Genomic DNA, 19,051 nt, shown 5'->3' with positions numbered 1-19,051 from the left:
TGCTTATCCAGTGCTTAACATAATCATGTGTTTTGAAATAAACACATTTTTGTAATGTAAAGCAAATGCCTTACTACAGGGATAGTTCCTTTAGGAGTAACCTGGGGTTAAGTGTCTTGCTCATGGGAGGATTGTTGACAGACCCCAAAAACTCTCCAGTTTATAAATCACCCCTTCTTTGGTTTAAACCAACAACCTTTGGGTTACCACCAGCACAGATGTCTGACCACTAAGCAACAACCATTTCAATTTACCACATCAAAAGGCCTAGAATTGGCCTTAGGAAAGAAAAAATATATTTTTTTATATCCTCACACAGGGCAATGAGATTAAAATGGAAAGCAAATAGAGACTATGCTCAAGTCTCCTGCTTCTCTGTGTTATATCCATCAATTTTTGGTCAAGATCTTGTATTGACAATGCAAGAGGTGAGCCCTCTGTAAAGTCTACTCCAACACATCCCAAAGACTTAGGTCTGGAAACTTAAGATCTGGATTCAGAGAAGTCAATTCATGTGTGAATATGATTCTTCATACTCCCTCCCAACTATTCGTTCATAATTTGAGCCTGATGAATCTTGATATTGTCATCCTGGAAAACGGCCATGATGTGTCTTCCTACATGGTTGTTTAAGAGATGAAAAACTACACACTCCATCAATTAGGGTTAGAAGAACTGTTGCCAAACAGCAATAATGATCCAGTCATAGACTCTTTAAGTATTTGCCTATTTAAAGGAGCCATCGAACGTTTTTTACAAGATGTAATATAAGTCTAAGGTGTCCCCTGAATGTGTCTGAAGTTTCAGCTCAAAATACCCCATAGTTTTTTTTTATTAATTTTTTTAACTGCCTATTTTGGGGCATCATTAAATATGAGCCGATTTATGCTGTGCGGCCCCTTTAAATCTCGTGCTCTCCGCCCACGGAGCTCGCGCTTGCCTTAAACAGTGCCTAAACAAAGTTTACACAGCTAATAACCCTCAAATGGATCTTTACAAAGTGTTCGTCATGCATGCGGCATGAATGCGTCGGATTATGTGAGTATTGTATACTATTGATTATGTGAGTATTGTATACTATTATATTGTTTACATTTGATTCTGAATGAATTTGAATTTGAATTTGAGGCTGTGCTCCGTGGCTAACGGCTAATGCTACACTGTTGGAGAGATTTATAAAGAATGAAGTTGTGTTTATGAATTATACAGACTGCAAGTGTTTAAAAATGAAAATAGCGACGGCTCTTGTCTCCGTGAATACAGTAAGAAACGATGTTAACTTTAACCACATTTAACAGTACATTAGCAACAAATGCTAACGAAACATTTAGAAAGACAATTTACAAATATCACTAAAAATATCATGATATCATGTCAGTTATTATCGCTCCATCTGCCATTTTTCACTATTGTTCTTGCTTGCTTACCTAGTCTGATGATTCAGCTGTGCACATCCAGACGTTAAAACTGCCTGCCCTTGTCTAATGCCTTTCATAATGTTGGGAACATGGGCTGGCATATGCAAATATTGGGGGCGTACACCCCGACTGTTACGTAACAGTCGATGTTATGTTGAGATTCGCCTGTTCTTCGGAGGTCTTTTAAACAAATGAGATTTATATAAGAAGGAGGAAACAATGGTGTTTGAGACTCACTGTATGTCATTTCCATGTACTGAACTCTTGTTATTTAACTATGACAAGATAAATTAAATTTTTCATTCGAGGGCACCTTTAAAAGCAAACAGCGACTTTTTTTTTTTGGTCCGGGCAGTGTAAAAGATAACCATTTCAAGGTCTATTCAGGGCCTAGCACACTTACATTTCAAGATGTAATAAACATGATCATGACAACCTTGCTTATAACAGTATATTCTCTCAGTCTCAAAATTCACAGTAAAGACCACTTAGGCTTACGTATAAAACTATTTCAAGTACAGACGACCAATGTAAAAGTATGGATGGAAAATGCATCAGAAAAACAGGATGCAGAGTAATCGGTGCTACAGTTGCAGGATATGAACTCTATTCAGTAACAGGGAAGGAAAGTTGGTCACACTGATCTTGTAAAAGAGCACACAGGTTAGACATCCACAAATACTCCACTCCAGGATGCCAAATGTTCCTTCCCAAATGCTGTCAGGCACAGATCTATAAATGGCTTTAGAGAATAAACTTCCCCCTTTAGAAGGGGGATTACCACTGGCTGACTAGTCTCAACCTATCCAGCCTTAAAACAATATGTGGCAGATATTTGTTAAAAGATGTTGATTTGCTATTTATGAATGTACCAAATTAACTGGAACAGAAATATGCTCGGAAAAATGAAAGCATCCTGACTTCAAAGCAACCTTCTGTGGTGTGTTAAACCTCAAAGATCATCAGTGGGTCATCAGATCACCACTGTACTCCAGTTCAAGCTTAGAGGGATGGCAACGCTGCTAAACTTGGGTCTAAATTTGCTTTGAGAATTTCAAGCCTGGAGTTGGTCACTTCATAACCTGGAGTCTCAGAGAGGTGATGTTTAAGAGTTGACTCATTCAGCTGTTTAGATCTGGCACCTCTTGGTCAACACTGTGACCCTCTAGAAGTCTTCTGATTACGCTAAAGCGACAGCAAAAATATCCCTTCCTAATTTAAGGGCCAGCATATCTGTGTGGAGGTGTCCATGCGGTGCTATTTTGGGAGTAAAGCTCAGGTGTCAGACTGCAGAGCTCCTACCAAAACAATCATTTCACCATGATGTCATGCAATACAATGGCCCAGACAGACTCCAAAAAGACAGACAGGGAAGCAAAAACCATTCCAAAGATGCAGAAGTCTGACACTTTCGGTATTTCTAATCTAAATAACGCAAGGTCTGTTTCCAAAATGAGGCTGGATACCACACAACACAAGGAATGAAACTATTGAACTATTGTTTTAAAAGTCTGAGATAAATTATTAAAATACTTTTTATAACTTTTATAATACTAAATAACTGAATTTTTCCATTACAAATGATATTATTAGCATCTAAACTACAATCTAAGTGGAAAGTTCAATTACAAATATACACGAATTTCAAAATTTCTTAGTATTTAGTATTTCCCCTATTTCTTAAAGGTGCCCTAGAAACAAAAATTGAATTTACCTTGGCATAGTTGAATAACAAGAGTTCAGTACATGGAAAAGACATGAACTGAGTTTCAAACTCCATTGCTTCCTCCTTCTTATGTAAATCTCATTTGTTTAAAAGACCTACGAAGAACAGGCGAATCTCAACATAACACTGACTGTTACATAACAGTCGGGATCATTAATATGTACGCCCCCAACCTTTGCTTATGCCAGCCTATGTTCAAGGCATTAGACAAGCCAGTATTAACATCTGGAGCTGTGCACAGACTTTATGCAGGTAAGCAAGCAAGGATAATAGCGAAAAATGGCAGATGGAGCGATAATAACTGACATGATCCATGATGATATGATATTTTTAGTGATATTTGTAAATTGTCTTTCTAAATGTTTCGTTAGCATGTTGCTAATGTACTGTTAAACGTGGTTAAAGTTACCATTGTTTCTTACTGTATTCACAGAGACCAGGGCCATGTCGTTATTTTCATTATTAAACACTTGCAGTCTGTATAATTCATAAACACAACTTCATTCTTTATAAATCTCTCCAACAGTGTGTAACGTTAGCTTTAGCCCGTTAGCCACGGAACACTATCAAACTCATTCAGAATCGAATGTAAACATCCAAATAAATACCATACTTACATGATCCGATATGCTACATGACGAACACTTTGTAAAGATCCATTTTGAGGGTTATATTAGCTGTGTGAACTTTGTTTATGCAATGTATTATAGAGACGCGAGCTCGGGGGCGGGGAGCGCGAGCATTTAAAGGGGACACACACTGAATCTGCACATTTATAATTATGCCCCAAAATAGGCAGTTAAAAAATTGAATTAAAAAAAAAAAATCTATGGGGTATTTTGAGCTGAAACTTCACAGACACATTCAGGGGACACCTTAGACTTATATTACATCTTGTGAAAAAGCGTTCTAGGGCACCTTTAATTTTTACAACATACACTACCATTGAAAATAAAAGTATCTTATGTTTACAAGGTTGCACTTATATAGTAAAAGCAGTAAAGTGTGAAATATTATTACAATTTCAAATAGCTGTTTTCTATTTGAATATATTATAAGACGTAATTTAATCTTGCTGAATTTTCAGCATCATTATTCCAGTCTTCAGTGTCACATGGTCCTTCAGAAATCATTCTAATATGCTGATTTGCTGCTCAAGAAATATTTACTATTTTTATTTCAAATTTCAAATAGAATTTTTGTAACAATGACTTTACTTAACAATGACGTCACTTTTTGAATAATTTGATGCATCCTAACTGGATAAAAGTTTTAATTAATTTTTTTTTAAAAATCTCACTGACCCTAAAGGTTTGAATGGTAGTGTAATTTTTCTTCAATTAAAATTTTACAGAATCCTAAAACTTTGTATATTTCCAGGTTTATATTAGATTTTGAATAAAATATTTTCAATGTGGTCTAAAGCCCGGGAAACACTGCACGATTTTAGCAATCCTATAAGATCATTACTTTATCACACTGTATGACATTGATCTATTAAACTTGCGTTCGACATGCATGTAGACTGTACGATGATGACACCTATAGACTCGTAGGCTACGATGCAAGTTTCTATAGAAGAATAAAACTTCATTAGCATGCGCTAATCGTAAACAAGAAGACCACATTGAATCACACTTTGGCATTTGTGGTTTTTATGTGTGCTGGAAAAAAAGAAGCGGCAAAAGAAGGGAAAAGAGCTTGAGGTAAGCAGTTTTAAGTTTTAGCACCATGTCGCTTTGATTTCATGTCGCATTTTCATTGGCTGGTCAGTAGACAGAGGTCGTATCAGCAAACACACTGTCCGTTGATCATGCTGAATTTCTGACACTGTTAGAAAATGATCGTAGGCTATTTTTGGTTGCAAGACCATGAAATGGCCGTCTTTGAACCTCTCTCACTATACGACATAGGACCACCGATTAAGAGCCACGATCACAGATATCGCCACGATTGTTTCACGATGGCAAACTTTCGTCTGGGACAGCCAAAAATCGTGCAGTGTATCCTCTATAAAAAAATAAAAAAAACTCAGAAGAAAAATAATATGTTGCATGTTACCAGATCATGAAAGGCGAGAATTAAACATGAGACGTGAGGAAATCAATACATGACAGTTTGTATCGTCTGTTCCGGCACTATTTTTTATACTGACTTTCATGTGTGCTGCTATGTTTTCACCTCTTCATCTCATCTGATGAAAGGAGAAATGAGTATTGTTTGGATCTCTGGCACAAATCTGAAGCCCTTGTTATGAAGCTGCTGTCTCATCACTATGAGCAAAGGCGGGTGACAGGATGTGACCGAGACACTATTCAGCAGACGCAACAACTCTATATAACGCCTCCAAGATGATTAAAGTTTCAAGTTTTACAGCAAAGGGTTTTCAGCAGAATCTGTTAATCTCTCTTATCACTCTGATATGAAATATGTGACTATTGTCATGTTGTAATACTTCCTTCTCCATATATATATATATATATATATATAAAAAAAAGATTCTCACCTGTTATAGTGGGTGGGTCAGTTGTAGGCGGCTCAGGAGTGCTTCCATCCTCTTCTCCACTGATTTCTGAAAGAAAAAAATACATCGAGTAGTTTTTGTTTTTTGTTAAACGCAAAAAAACCCCTCTGAAAATCAGCTGTTAGGTAGGTGAATCAAGGCGAAACACTTAAAACTGTCTCTAAACACATGAATGTGAGCACTTCTAGCTACGATAGCCCACATGCTACACAAGCTAAGCATTCTGAAATGTGTGTAGGGATTGAATCACTAAAGTCGTCTAGTCATCCAACAACCAACTAGTTAAAAAGTGAGGTCAACTAGTTTTAGATGTTGTTTTGAATATATAACTACCACTCAAAAGTTTGGGGTCTGTAAGATTGTTTTTGTGTCTTATGTTTTTTTATTTGAATATATTTTAAAATGTAATTTATTCTTGTGATGGCAAAGCTGAATTTTCAGCATCATACTAGTTTTCAGTGTCACATGACCCTTTAGAAACCATTCTGATATGCTGATTTGGTTCTCAAGAAACATTTCTCATCATTATCAATGTCGAAAACAGTTGTGCTGCTTAATATTTTAGGATTCTTTGATGAATATAAAGTTCAAAGCATTTATTTGAAATGGAAATCTTTTGTAACATTATAAATGTCTTTACACTTTTGATCAATTTAAAAGCTGAATAAAAATTTCCTTTTAAACAATTATAACATTAAAAATATTAATTTGAAAATATGCAGTGTTGCATTTATGTAATTTAATACTTTGTATGTTGTTTTGTCTTAAAACATTGTTTTTGGTTAAAAGGAGTCGGGCATAACAAACATTCCTATTCCTTCATTATAGGCACTCTGCATTGCAGCATTCAGAGAGTCTCACCTCCTGAAGGATCGTAGTATTCTTCATCATCCACATATCCTCCTGGTCGCTTGTTTTCCTCCTCTAAATCCTCTGGAAAGGGCACCTCATCCCACACTTTAGAGGTCTGAGCCACCTGTAGTCAAAACAAATGAAACCACAAGTTATGGGATTGAAATGAGCATCTCCAAAACACATTCTGAGTTATAAGAGACCTACAGAAGAGAGGCGCAAACACAACAGTCAATGCCTTCTGGCTCCACTGAAGGAAGAAGAGATAAAAGGTCATGCCTTTGTGCTGTGCATACACAAAAATGCATATCTCACCCATCACAGAGACATGAAATGCATGTAAAACAGCTGCCCTAAAAAGTATTTAGACACTGCAGTCTCACTACAAAATGCCATAGCATTTGCATTAAAACATCCAACCAAGTAGCATCAGGAAATAAATAAAGCGAGAGCTCATATAGAACTTGCAACAATTTTTAAGCAACCGGTGTCAATGTCTGCAGGTGTAGTTCATCACATCAACTACTGACATTCTACTAGTGTGACAACTAACTACAAATACATACAGTAAGTATACACACACACACACATATATATATATATATATATATATACAGTGTGTGGGTGTGGTAGTTACCATGGTAAATTTCCAACATAAAATTGTTAGACAAAGATCTGTGAACACCTTTTACCTCCATGGCACTGTAACACACTAACCCATTAACACAGGGCTCGTATTTATCATGCAGAGATTAATGTCACACGTATTTAAAACCTCTTGTAAATATTATAAAACTACTGCATGTTACACAGCCAATGAGTACATCAGGATTTCACAAACACAGACATCTGATTTGCAAGGATGTATATTATATCCATATATAACCATGATAAATATGTTTAATATTTATGTCCTTATATATATATATATAAACGTTTAATTTTGTTAGCAATTTTATAACAATAAATACAAGATTTTTACCCTTTTAAATCAAAGAAAGAAGTTAATTTGTCAAAAGACAAATGTTAATTGGCAATTAACAAACTTGAGAGAATGAAATTTAAGAATTGTTAAAAGTTTGGGGTCAGAAAGATTTAACAAAAGGAATTAATACTTTTATTCAGCAAGGATGCACTGAATTGACCAAAAGTGACTGTAAAGACACTTATAATGTTACAAAACATTTCTATTTCAAATAAATTATGTTCTTTTGAACTTTCTAATTATCAGAGGATCCTGTAAACTGTGAAAAATCACAGTTTCCACAAAAATATTAATCAAAACAATCGTTTTCAACTTTGATAAGAAGAAGAGGAAGAAGAGGAAATATTTTTGAGCAGCAAACCAGCATATTAGAATGATTTATGAAGGATCATGTGACACTGAAGACTGGAGTAATGATGCTGAAAATTCAGCTTTATCATCATAAGAATTAAAAAAAAACATTTTTTAATATATTGAAAAAAAAAAGAAACACAGTATTGCATTTTTACTGTATTATTGATCAAATAAATGGAGCCTGACTTTCAAAAATTCAATTAACCAAAATGTACCAAACCAAAACATTTGAATAATAATGTAAATAATGCAAGAAATAATATATGATTGATTTGCCCAAGGTATCTTAGGACAAAACATACAACATAAAAACATGAAAGAAACATTATACATGGCTTCTCTGGATACATTTCGCATAGTTAGCAGAAACTTGAACTCATCCAAACATCCAGCAGTGTCTTCTGCTTATTCACTTCTTTGCTCAGCAACAAAAGCTTTGATGATTTTATACAATCATGTCCCTTCTGCACCGCGGTTCTCATCTTCACTTTTGTATATGTGTTTGGCAAGATGCCACATTTGGCATTTTCGGTCTTCATAGCCCGCCAGTTCCCATTTCCCTGCATCTCCATCATGGCCACAGTTCCCATTTAAATGGCTCCCGCAAATAAATAACTTGATCTCCCCCGCAAATCCTTTCTCCCCTGACTGAACACTCTAAAACAACAATCCTGGAGCTTTTTCAAAAGGAAAGTGCTGACTGGCAAAATTCTTTCAACTGAAGCTGCTCAGCGAACCTTTGGTGATCCCTGCCTGCTTCCCTGTCCCTTGGGATGGAGTACTCCCAAAACGAGACACACTGTCACTTTGTCATCCATAATTGTAGCATATTTTGGGGAGAAGAATTAGCAAAGAGTATGTGTCAGTTTATTTATCTCTGGATATGAGACACCACTGAGCAAAAAGGAAAAATCACTACAGTGTGATTATTGACTATTATTATAGGGTATCAATGTTAAAAGAACAGGTCACCCATAAAACGAAAGTTACGTAATTTTTACTCATATTTACTCATATTAACCTTTTTCCATATACCCACATGCTCTTTTCTATACAAGGGTCTGTCAAAAGGAAAAAAAGATAGATAAAAAAAAAAGATGAAAATATTACTTGACAGTCATGGTCACCATTCTCATTGTATGGAAATGTCCTTGCGTGTCAAATAGGTTTCAAAAGACTTGAAGGCAAGTAAATGATGACAGACTTTTCAAATTCTCAGGCCATTCTCCAGCCTTAGAAGGCTTGAGTCAAAGACTATAGATATAGAAAGATGGTTCATTCCTATTAGTTATGAATGGGAGAAACTGCAACGTGAAATATGGCGGAATAAGTAAAAGAGCCAATCGCTGATGCAATGAAGTCATTGCATCACTGTAGCTGCCATTAGGAGCTCCGGATCCCATAGAAACCTGAGACTCGCGCTTAGGACTGCACATGTGCATTGGCTGGTCTAGCCTGAAAAACAAGCTTTTTTAATGCTATTTAAGCATAAGGAACCATATTTATGGGACAGATCATATCCATATCAGATTCTGTTGATGATTTGACATATGCTATTTAATTGTGAGTTCGCCAAGCAGTTTTTGAGATTGCAGGATTCCTTTATTCATATATATATATATATATATATATATATATATATATATATATATATATATATATATATATATATATATATATATATATATATATATATATATATATATATATATATATATATATATATATATATATATATATATATATATATATAGGATTTGGTTTTAGACGCCCAAAATGGCTGCCCAGAGGCATTGCAAACATGGCCACCGAGTGAACAGACTTTCCTTGAAAGGGACTTTGCTTGAGTTCACTTAGCCAAAAGAAATGATAGCACAGGCAAACATAACTTACTGCATTCCACTGTCAAAGCAATCTTGCTGTTTACTTTCCAATTATGCCATTCACAATGGCAAAAGTTTGCTTTGCGGGAATGGTAAAGAAACAGACAAAAAGCAACGTCAGATCACATAGTTTTGCAAGAAAAGTTTGAACTTGAAAGAAAGCCTTAAATTAATCTAGGGTTTACCCAGCTGCAGTTTACAAGGCAAGAAACCCATGGCTTCTGTATCTAGGCCCATGGACAACTGATAAGCTGAGAGAACCAGACAATACAAATTGAGATGGTCTTGGCCAGCTTGCTTGGACTTCCACACTTCTGCTAATGAGTGACTCACACTCAGCCTCCAAAGAGTAATAATGATGGCTAGAAAGGACAGATGTGCACTGCTGAAGTGTATTGGAGGCTTATCCGCTCCCACACACACCCCTTTCTGGCATTTCCAACCCCCCAATCAGACCCATGTCCAATTTCCAAGGCCTTACGAGCACAGCGTGAGAAAAGGATTTTAGTATTCTGGTTTTGTTCACATTGGAGTGCAGCTGTGGAACAGACGTTACCGCAAATGACTCAAAACAACTAAAAAATAATAATAATTACTTTGCAATCAATATTTGCAACATGTTCCTCTTTCAGAGTACAGTTTGACACTATCAAAAAATAAAAATAAAATAATATTTAAAATAATACAACTCCTGGCTACTTAACTGATTACATTATTATGGTACAGTATTCAGTACAGTGGTTATGAAAATGTAATGGAAACTGTAAAGTTCTGACTGCTCAAAAATGCAATGATACGAAAATGCTTCAGAGTGGCAATAAACACCAGTAGTTGAAACCTAGACTCACCACACTGTATTACGTAAGGATTTAATAGACGTGAAGGGGGTGACGATTTTTATAAACACAAATGGAATGTAAACTGTAGAGAGGTAAGTAGGTGAAAGCTTGAGATATGCACTTTATACCCTCAGTCAGAACACCAAAGCACAGCATGATACAGGCAGACCGGAGGGCAAACTTCCTGACCTCCATAAAACAACTCGCTGTACATTATAGGGCCAGAAGTGCCAGCAAACTTCCATTACCCTTCTCCTATCATATAATGCACTTCCTTGCTTGATATAGTACTGCTTTTAGTCATATCAAAGGAGAACTGAAAAGTATATGTGAATAGTTCTGTTTCTGTGTTCCAAAACCTAGTTAGGAACCTTTTGAAGTTATGCTCCTGACGCTCAGTTTCAAAAAGCTAGTATACCTTGTTTTAGCCAAATTATAAGGTAACATTGCACGAATCCTTCATGGAAAATGCATCACAATTACTGGGAGGAGCTCAGCGAAAAATAAACTGGACAAAAAAAATGATAATTATAAAGTTATATTTCAAAGATTTCAGTATTGACTATTTGGGTGGCACGTGGAGCTAGTGCCTATGTAGAACGTTCCAAATCAGTCACTTATGAGTTTCCATGACTGTTATTGGTTAGCAATGATTACCCCAAGCAGAGCAGCTAACTATGTTTTGGAAAAATGCTAGCAATGTTCTCACATTTTCCTTAGAAACATTCATCTGACAGCCAAGGGATGACTACAGGAAAGATTTATGCAATTGAAAGACAATAGCAAAAGACATACAGGTAGAGACAGAGATTACTCTGAGAGTTTAACCTCTCGGAGAAGAAGAATACAAGGTGATGACAAGCTGCCAATTTTGACACTAAACCTCAGCTTGAGCACCTTTAGGATAAAGACCATGATGAGAGAGACCCTTCAACTACACAAAGCACTTTGGACAGGATTTGACACCAACTCTTCTCAAAAAACACATGCCCCATTCACTTTAACCATAGCATACTCACTAGATGAGGCACATTCTTAAACAAGTTGTTACGGTCTTCAACATGGGCTTGGGGGGAGAAAAGGATGGACAAAGGCTGACAACATACTTCTGGCAACTAGAACTCATGCCCCTGGTCATGCATGCATTCCCATTTAGACCCAAAGCAAGCATTTGGGATTGAGCGAGGACTCCCACAGGCATTCCAATGCATACTGGGCAAGATTTGACATACATGCTTTCAAATGTGCCCAGCGCAGCTGTTTCCCATGCTGAAATTGAAGCTGGGAGCTGGGAGTTTCGTTCTGACACTGTTTAGACAATCAGGTTTCTCTGCTATTCGTCTTTTCCATTCTCTGGGCATGCTTTCCCAGTGAGACTCTCTCCTGCTTCACTTCGCAACTGAGTAGCTGCATCACCATGAGCATGTTTGAGCAATCATCCAGCTCACACTGATCTTCACATACTGCAGGCTTGTTACTCAGTACCAGGCATTCAGAATAAGCAGCTGACCTGTGTGGGCTTGCATGGAAGTTTTGGCTTGAAAAGGGAAATGAGGTGAACAAGACAGGCAAAGTTTTAAAAAGTCTCAGTGGTGATCTGATCACATGTGGTCAACATTGCTTTTAACATCTGGTAGTAAAGATCTTTTTTTGGTGCAATGGATGATTCACAGGTGAGCATGCAGTCCTGCCAAGGATTTATCCGAACTGATTAGCGCTTACACTATAAATGCAATGTGGTCACATGGAATTCCAAATAAAATCAAATGTGGCTTGAGTGATTCAATCATAAAATGTTTTAGACACCTTTAAAAGCTCTATTTAGTGCTGTCAACTTGTAATCAGATCAACTGAAACAGATGTTAGTACCAGGTGTAAAACAGGGTCTTGGCAATTGTGATTTAAAGGATTAGTTCACTTCAGAATTAAAATTCTGATAATTTACTCACCCCCATGTCATCCAAGATGTTCATGTCTTGCTTTCTTCAGTCGAAAAAAAATTAAGGTTTTTGAGGTTCACCGGGTGGAAGGTCCAAATTGCAGTTTCAGTGCAGTTTCAAAGCGCTCTACATGATCCCAGACGAGGAATTATCTTATCTAGCGAAACGATCGGCCATTTTCTAAAAAAATAAAATAAAAATGTATACACTTTTTATCCACAAATGCTTGTCTTTCATTGCTCTGCGCTCACGCATTATGTTGGAAAGGTCCCGCGTGACATAGGCAGAAGTACCTCGGTAGGCCGAAAAACCATCTAATTTTCTCCTCCAACTTCAAAATCGTCCAATAACGTTGTTTTACCTTTTTTCATAAAGGGCGTTTAGCTTAATCTTTGCACATTCGCTTTGTAACACTGGATCGGTACTTCCACCTACGTCACATGTGACCTTTGTAACACGTGATGACGTCATGCATGGCGGATCACAGAGACGAGCATTTATGGTTAAAAAGTATATATTTCTTCTTTTTTTTTTATCGTTTAGCTAGATAAGACCCTTATTCCTCATCTGTGATCGTGTAGAGCCCTTTGAAGCTGCACTGAAACTGCAATTTGGACCTTTAACCCGGTGAACCCCACTGAAGTCCACTATATGGAGTGAAATCCTGGAATATCTTTTCGATTGAAGAAAGAATGACATGAACATCTTGGATGACATGGGGGTGAGTAAATTAGGAAATTTTCATTCAGAAATGAACTAATCCTTTAAGGTAGTTGCACAATTATGGCAAAGCTTTCCTTGACATGCCCCAGATTTGAAAAGCCTCTAGAAGGAACAATAATAGAAGAAGCATACTAAATATTAAAATATATCACAAAAAAAAGAAAATTCATTATTTACTCGCCCTAATATCGTTCCAAAAAAAAAAAAAACATATGACACGATCATGTTAAATGACTAACAGATTTAATTTAGGCTTTTATTCACATATTGATCACTAAACAGAGCACATCAAGTATGGAAGCTTGAACATGCTTGCGTGACACAGGAGAACAAACTTCATTGGTTCTTGTGCATCAAGACATTTGAGCTACGTTTTGAGCTTACTTCACCTTTTTGATGCTTGAAAGTGTTTAAGTTGCATAGACTCAACAGAGGGACAAAAATCTCTCAGGTTTTATTAAAACACCTAGATATGTGCTTCAAAGATGAACGAAAGTCTTATGGGTTTTGAACGACATGAGGTTGAATAACTGATTACAGAATTTTCATTTTTAACCATTCAGATACACTGGCATAAATAAACCACTCAATATTGTCTAAACCACAAACAGTCTGCCGCTCTCTGGATCTGTGCTTTGAACTCAGAATATATGACAAACGTCACTGTCTTTACTTGCTCTCACCTCCTGCGATTGGCTACCATCTGTGTTTTTCACCTCATTTGCATAAAATTCAGAATTTCACAACTTTTCCTGAAATTCTCAAAGAGAATGTTTTAGAAATACCTGCTGTTGCTACTGCTCCAGTGGTTCTGTATGGTAACACACACCCACATGATGACTGAAGCACAAAAACAACATGGAAGTGGGTGCTAAGGCAGCTTCATCTGACTGTGTACAGAAGGAAAGTAATGCGGCATTGAAAAGTACACACTGAGGTAACTTCAGCCACCATCTGTAAGTCTTACTCACACAGCTGGAATCCTGCGATTGAAGGATCAGGATTTTGTGGTCAAGGATTAGAGTTCAGGTTTATTCATCACTTTTGTTAACAGCAACTATCTGACTCACCAAGATAACCATACTAATCTTAAAGGTCAAAACCCAACGTTTGGAAAAGTCATTCCAAATAAGTGTTTGTGTGCACGTTGTCAAGCTGCATGTACCTCCCTGGAAAGAGCCATGCAAGATGAGTTTGGTTAAACAACATTTGATTCACTGTTATGGAAAGTATGATTCTATGCAATGAAGGAAAACCTCTTAGTCCTAAGAGACCAAGTGTTCTTTTTTTTGATTGTGTCCACTACAACAATATCAACTGTAATGTATTTTAAGTGCAGAAATGGTGCGATTTGGACAGGCGGCACTCAGACCAGACAGAGCCAGGTGCTCATATGACATGGTCATGAAATAAGAGCATATGTGTCTCTTCAAACTAGATCTGAAGCCAGAAGGCAGGTAATATCCAACACTAATAATGGCAACATCATAGGAGGTGCCTGTGCTTGACAGCATAACTCAGACAGTTTGTTGACAACATGAAGCCATATGACCGAAAAACAAGGGAGTGGGTGCGTGTAGTCAATTAAATATGAACAGACTGTGTCAAGTCAGTCTGATTGCATCCACTAACTCGGTTTTAATCAAGGGAACTGATACCATCTTAATTGCCGAAATGATGCATGTGGGTGGGCTGAATATGTGAACGCATTCCAGTAGAAGCAGCTTTCGCTACTTGTGGGGGCTCAGATGGCACCTAAAGGAGAACTCTCCCCTCAATTATCACCCCAGCAGGGGAACCAACAGAGCTCCTGTGCTTCCAGACCACCTATGTACGAAACCCCCTAGGTTTCAATATTGCCTCAGACTACACTGTCACCACACTCCAATTTACAGCATCAAAACAATCCAGAGGAGCTAAAGTCCCTCCACTGTTTCGGCCTGGAATGCGGTTCTGACAGCGCCCCGTGTTTATGAACCTTCACACAATTATGTTATGAGGTTGAAACACAGGCTGTAAAAAACATAGGTCAGAGAATTCTTACAATAGCTTGTGTTTTAAAAGCTTTCAGTAAAAGATTGTAGATATGGAAAATGTTATTATAACATCAGCTTTGCTAAAATATTTTGCTCCACTTAACTGGAAACTGGTAATAGGAATAAGATTTCTACCATGTAAAAAAATGTTGGTTTATTATTCCTCCACTGTAAAAAACAAAAAAAAAAAAAAACATTGGTTTAACTTAAAGTAACTTAGTTGCCATTAAATTTTGAATTCAATGAAACTAAAAATTTAAGTTAATACAAAGTTAAAGATATTGGTTTAATCAACAGAAACTCAAAATATTATGTTATCTGAATATAACTTAGATACTATGTTATCTAAGTTGATTTGACAAAAGAAAAAGTTGTGATAAATCAACAAATCAAAAAAAATAAAAATAGAGTATATATTATATTATATTATATTATATTATATTATATTATATTATATTATATATATATACATACATATACATACATACATACACACACACATATATATTTTTACACATTATTTTAAGGTTTGAATTCTTAAATTACGTTTTATTTATTTATTTATTTTAAATGCTGTTCTTTTAAATATTATATTCATCCAAGCATAAGAGACTTTTGAAAAACAAATAAATATTTTACTGACCACAAATTTTTTTGTCCTTTAATCAGAATGAATTACACCTGGTCCAATTAGGCATACAGTACATCCCTACATGTAACGCAAAAAGCAGTACATCACCAGTATGATTTCCAAATACAGTATGCCGTATTCTTGAGGTGAAGAATATCCGGATGACCCACTGTATAACCAGTGGACACTTCGGTATTTCATAAGGTCACGGGAGATGAGGAGCCATCAGATAGTAAAAATTGAAACATGAGTTAAAGTAAACTTAAAGAAAAACTCTTAAGATGTGCAGAACAGGTTTTAAATCGAACTTAGTACACACCATGAAAGTACGGTAATTTGAATGGAACGGCAGTCTTTGCTCTTTATCTAAAAGATCATCCATGAAGAACGAAAGAAAGGGCAATTAGGTTAACAAAAGAAGCCAACCTACAGTATTTCACAAAGTTAGTTTCAAGTTGAGTTAAGAAGGGCCGCAGCAAGCAATTGAAATAGTGTCCAAATTCACTTTCTATATTGCATACTTGCACTTTTTTCAGTCAAATGACAAATGCATATGAAATGAACTAATGAAGACTGTAGACTTCCATATATGTCATGTGACAACTTTTACATACCGATTGAATAAAGTAAACCACAGTCTACCAAATACCATAAAACTGGTCAAAGTAAGTCTGTGGTAGGGATTTAATCTTCATGGCCACTATTTTGTTGACAACAAATAAACAAAAACATAGCAGAGCAATTTAAGAGTCTAAAAATACAGCAGTGTTTCCGGTAATAAGAGCTTTATGGTGACCTGCACTTTGGAGACCGAGAGCAGCTCTAGTTCCCCCAGACGACAGCTGAACGTGGAGGTGCTGAGGCCAGTGGCAGGGCGCAGGGGAAAAGCTGTTTATTTATAACAGGAAGGGCCTCTGTACTGCAGCTAGCTGTCATTTAAGAAGAACTTCCTTTCTTGACTTGGTGACACTGTCCTCGTTCCAAAGGAACCTTGACGTAGCGACTGAACATGCTTTGAAGACGGATGCCACAAGGCTCCAGAGAACCGAGACACGGGATAGACACAATCAAACAGAATAATGTTTATCGCAGCAGTGGACGTGTCAAGGATATGTCAAGATGAAAGCGCAAAGGTTTATGGGCATTTGACAGCAAGACAATGACAGTGAGCCAGTTCAGGAGAATGTTTCACAGCACTTTGGACAAAGTTTAAAGTGGTAGTGTGCAATTTTTGCATGACAAGTTGCACTGTTTTCAAACAGCTTTCAATGAAAACTCCCTCTGTTAGTTATACAAACAGAAAGCCCTGCCCCAACTTAAGCAATTGGCTGAGCCAATGTTGCAGTAATTTTGTGTTTTGCTGAAGAAATAAGTCATAATCATTTGGAATAACATGAGGATGAGTAAATGGCGGTAGAATTTTCACTTTTGGATGCACTGTCCAAACAGGATACTTCAAGGAGTAAATGGGTGCACTCAACATATGATTAGGTTTAACAAACAACAAAACAATTGAATTCATATGTCGAGTATGAACATCCAAGCTTTGCTCATAGCATGTAGGGCAAATGATATGAAGGAAGTTGTGGCAGATTTTTGATGACTCTCATGGAGCTCCGGTTTCCCACAAAGCATTGATGATTAACTTCCGTTCCTTATTCTCATGGCTGTTGGAACTAATTTGGCACCACCTGTTGTCTTGGCACACTGTGCTGTGGTGCGCCAGGTCAAAGACAATTTAATAAGAGCTGCCGCATTAAATGTCGCATGCTGACATTCATCATAAGATGTGGAAGTGTAACATAGTCTTTCAGTGCAGTTTATAAATGATAGTTTACCCAAAATTGAAAAAACTATCGTCCATTACTCACCCTCATGTTGTACTAAACCCATATGATTAACTTTCTTCTGAGGAACAGAAAAGATGATATTATGAAGAATGTTTCAGCTGTTCAAACAATGAAAGTCAATGGGGCCCAGAACAGCACTGCATTTTCAAAATATCTTCTAGTTAGATATCTCTGTCTTATACAGTATTTTAGTATGAACATTCAGAATACAATAAGGAAAAAATGTTTTCAACCTAAGTTTGAGATGTCTGACCAAAACAAAACAACACTGTACTGTGATTGCTTAGGATATCTTGCCAGTCTGCCAAGAGAGGTTTAAAGTTGGATAACCGCTAGAATTCTCTTCTCAAGGTCATAAGTCCCGGTTCTATTCAAGACAGCCTTGTCATAATTAACTCGGATTTGGCCGCGCACTTTTGTGAGATGGTTGGAATGGTCAGCTATAACAACAGTTCAGGCATATGATCATGTGGACTATGGACAATGTTGTTTAGAAACCTTAGTTCTTAAGCTAGTTATTACAAGAGGGCCTTTTGGGGGGAATTAATAAAAAGTGAGTGACTCGGCTTCAAGTTTCCAACTCTTTGAAAGTAGCAGTTTCAACCAGTCTTTGTTTTGAAAGGATATTTGTTACCAAAATCTGGATGGTCCTTAACGCACATTTTGGGGTCACTGAAAGAGTGTTTGTGCCAAATCAGTCTGGCTACTGAAAAGTATGAACCAGCTGTTTTCTTTCACTCATAATTACATGGGTATGACAAATAAAGTGGCAGCAGAAATCTGGTGTTCCTCAAAACAAACAACAGATGCTGTCTTAAATAATGAACACAATGTTAAATGAACAATTCAACCCAAATTAAAAATTCTGTCATTTTCCCATATGTTGTTTTGAACAAAAAAAGGACAAAAAAATATATAAACCTAAACTAAAATATACAAATATATATATATAAACAAAGTATAAACAATTACATATACAAGCATTTAAAACATAAGAAATAAAATACAATAAAACACGATAATTAGCTTAAGGTGACAATGGGCTGTTAAGCTTCCCCAAAAAAGAAAAAATAATATTTTATGATGCATTAAAATAAATATAATTTTAATTAACATTTTTAAAAACAATTTGGGTGAACTATCCCCTTAAAAATCACAATAACATGAACTGACTGTGATGCCACGATAAGTTGCCTTGAAAGTGTGCGGCAAGCTAATATCTCTTGAAAATCAGAGGGTATGTTCTTTGAAATTTGCAATCCTGAGATATAGAAATGAGCTGTAATTACA

At 36.5% G+C, this 19,051-nt stretch overlaps 1 protein-coding gene across 23 annotated transcripts in view; it reads right to left on the bottom strand.

Moving 5' to 3' along the window:
* hspg2 (heparan sulfate proteoglycan 2) overlaps nt 1–19,051 on the bottom strand; it is a 125,058-nt gene that overhangs the window by 84,784 nt on the left and 21,223 nt on the right. For all 23 annotated transcript variants that reach the window (XR_007182859.1, XM_048177355.1, XM_048177359.1 and 20 more), the window contains exons 2-3: nt 6,530–6,644; nt 5,651–5,716 (exon numbers count right to left, since the gene is read on the bottom strand). Coding sequence is in view for 22 of the 23 variants with exons in the window: in XM_048177355.1 (XP_048033312.1) it covers nt 5,651–5,716; nt 6,530–6,644 (181 nt within the window). In the remaining variant the exon portion in view is untranslated. The remainder of the gene's footprint in view (nt 1–5,650; nt 5,717–6,529; nt 6,645–19,051) is intronic.

The sequence above is a fragment of the Megalobrama amblycephala genome, linkage group LG24 (genome assembly GCF_018812025.1).
Source record: "Megalobrama amblycephala isolate DHTTF-2021 linkage group LG24, ASM1881202v1, whole genome shotgun sequence".
NCBI classification, from domain to species: domain Eukaryota; kingdom Metazoa; phylum Chordata; class Actinopteri; order Cypriniformes; family Xenocyprididae; genus Megalobrama; species Megalobrama amblycephala.
The sequence above is the reverse complement of the archived record's forward strand: the minus strand, read 5'-3'. Positions and strand labels throughout refer to the sequence as shown.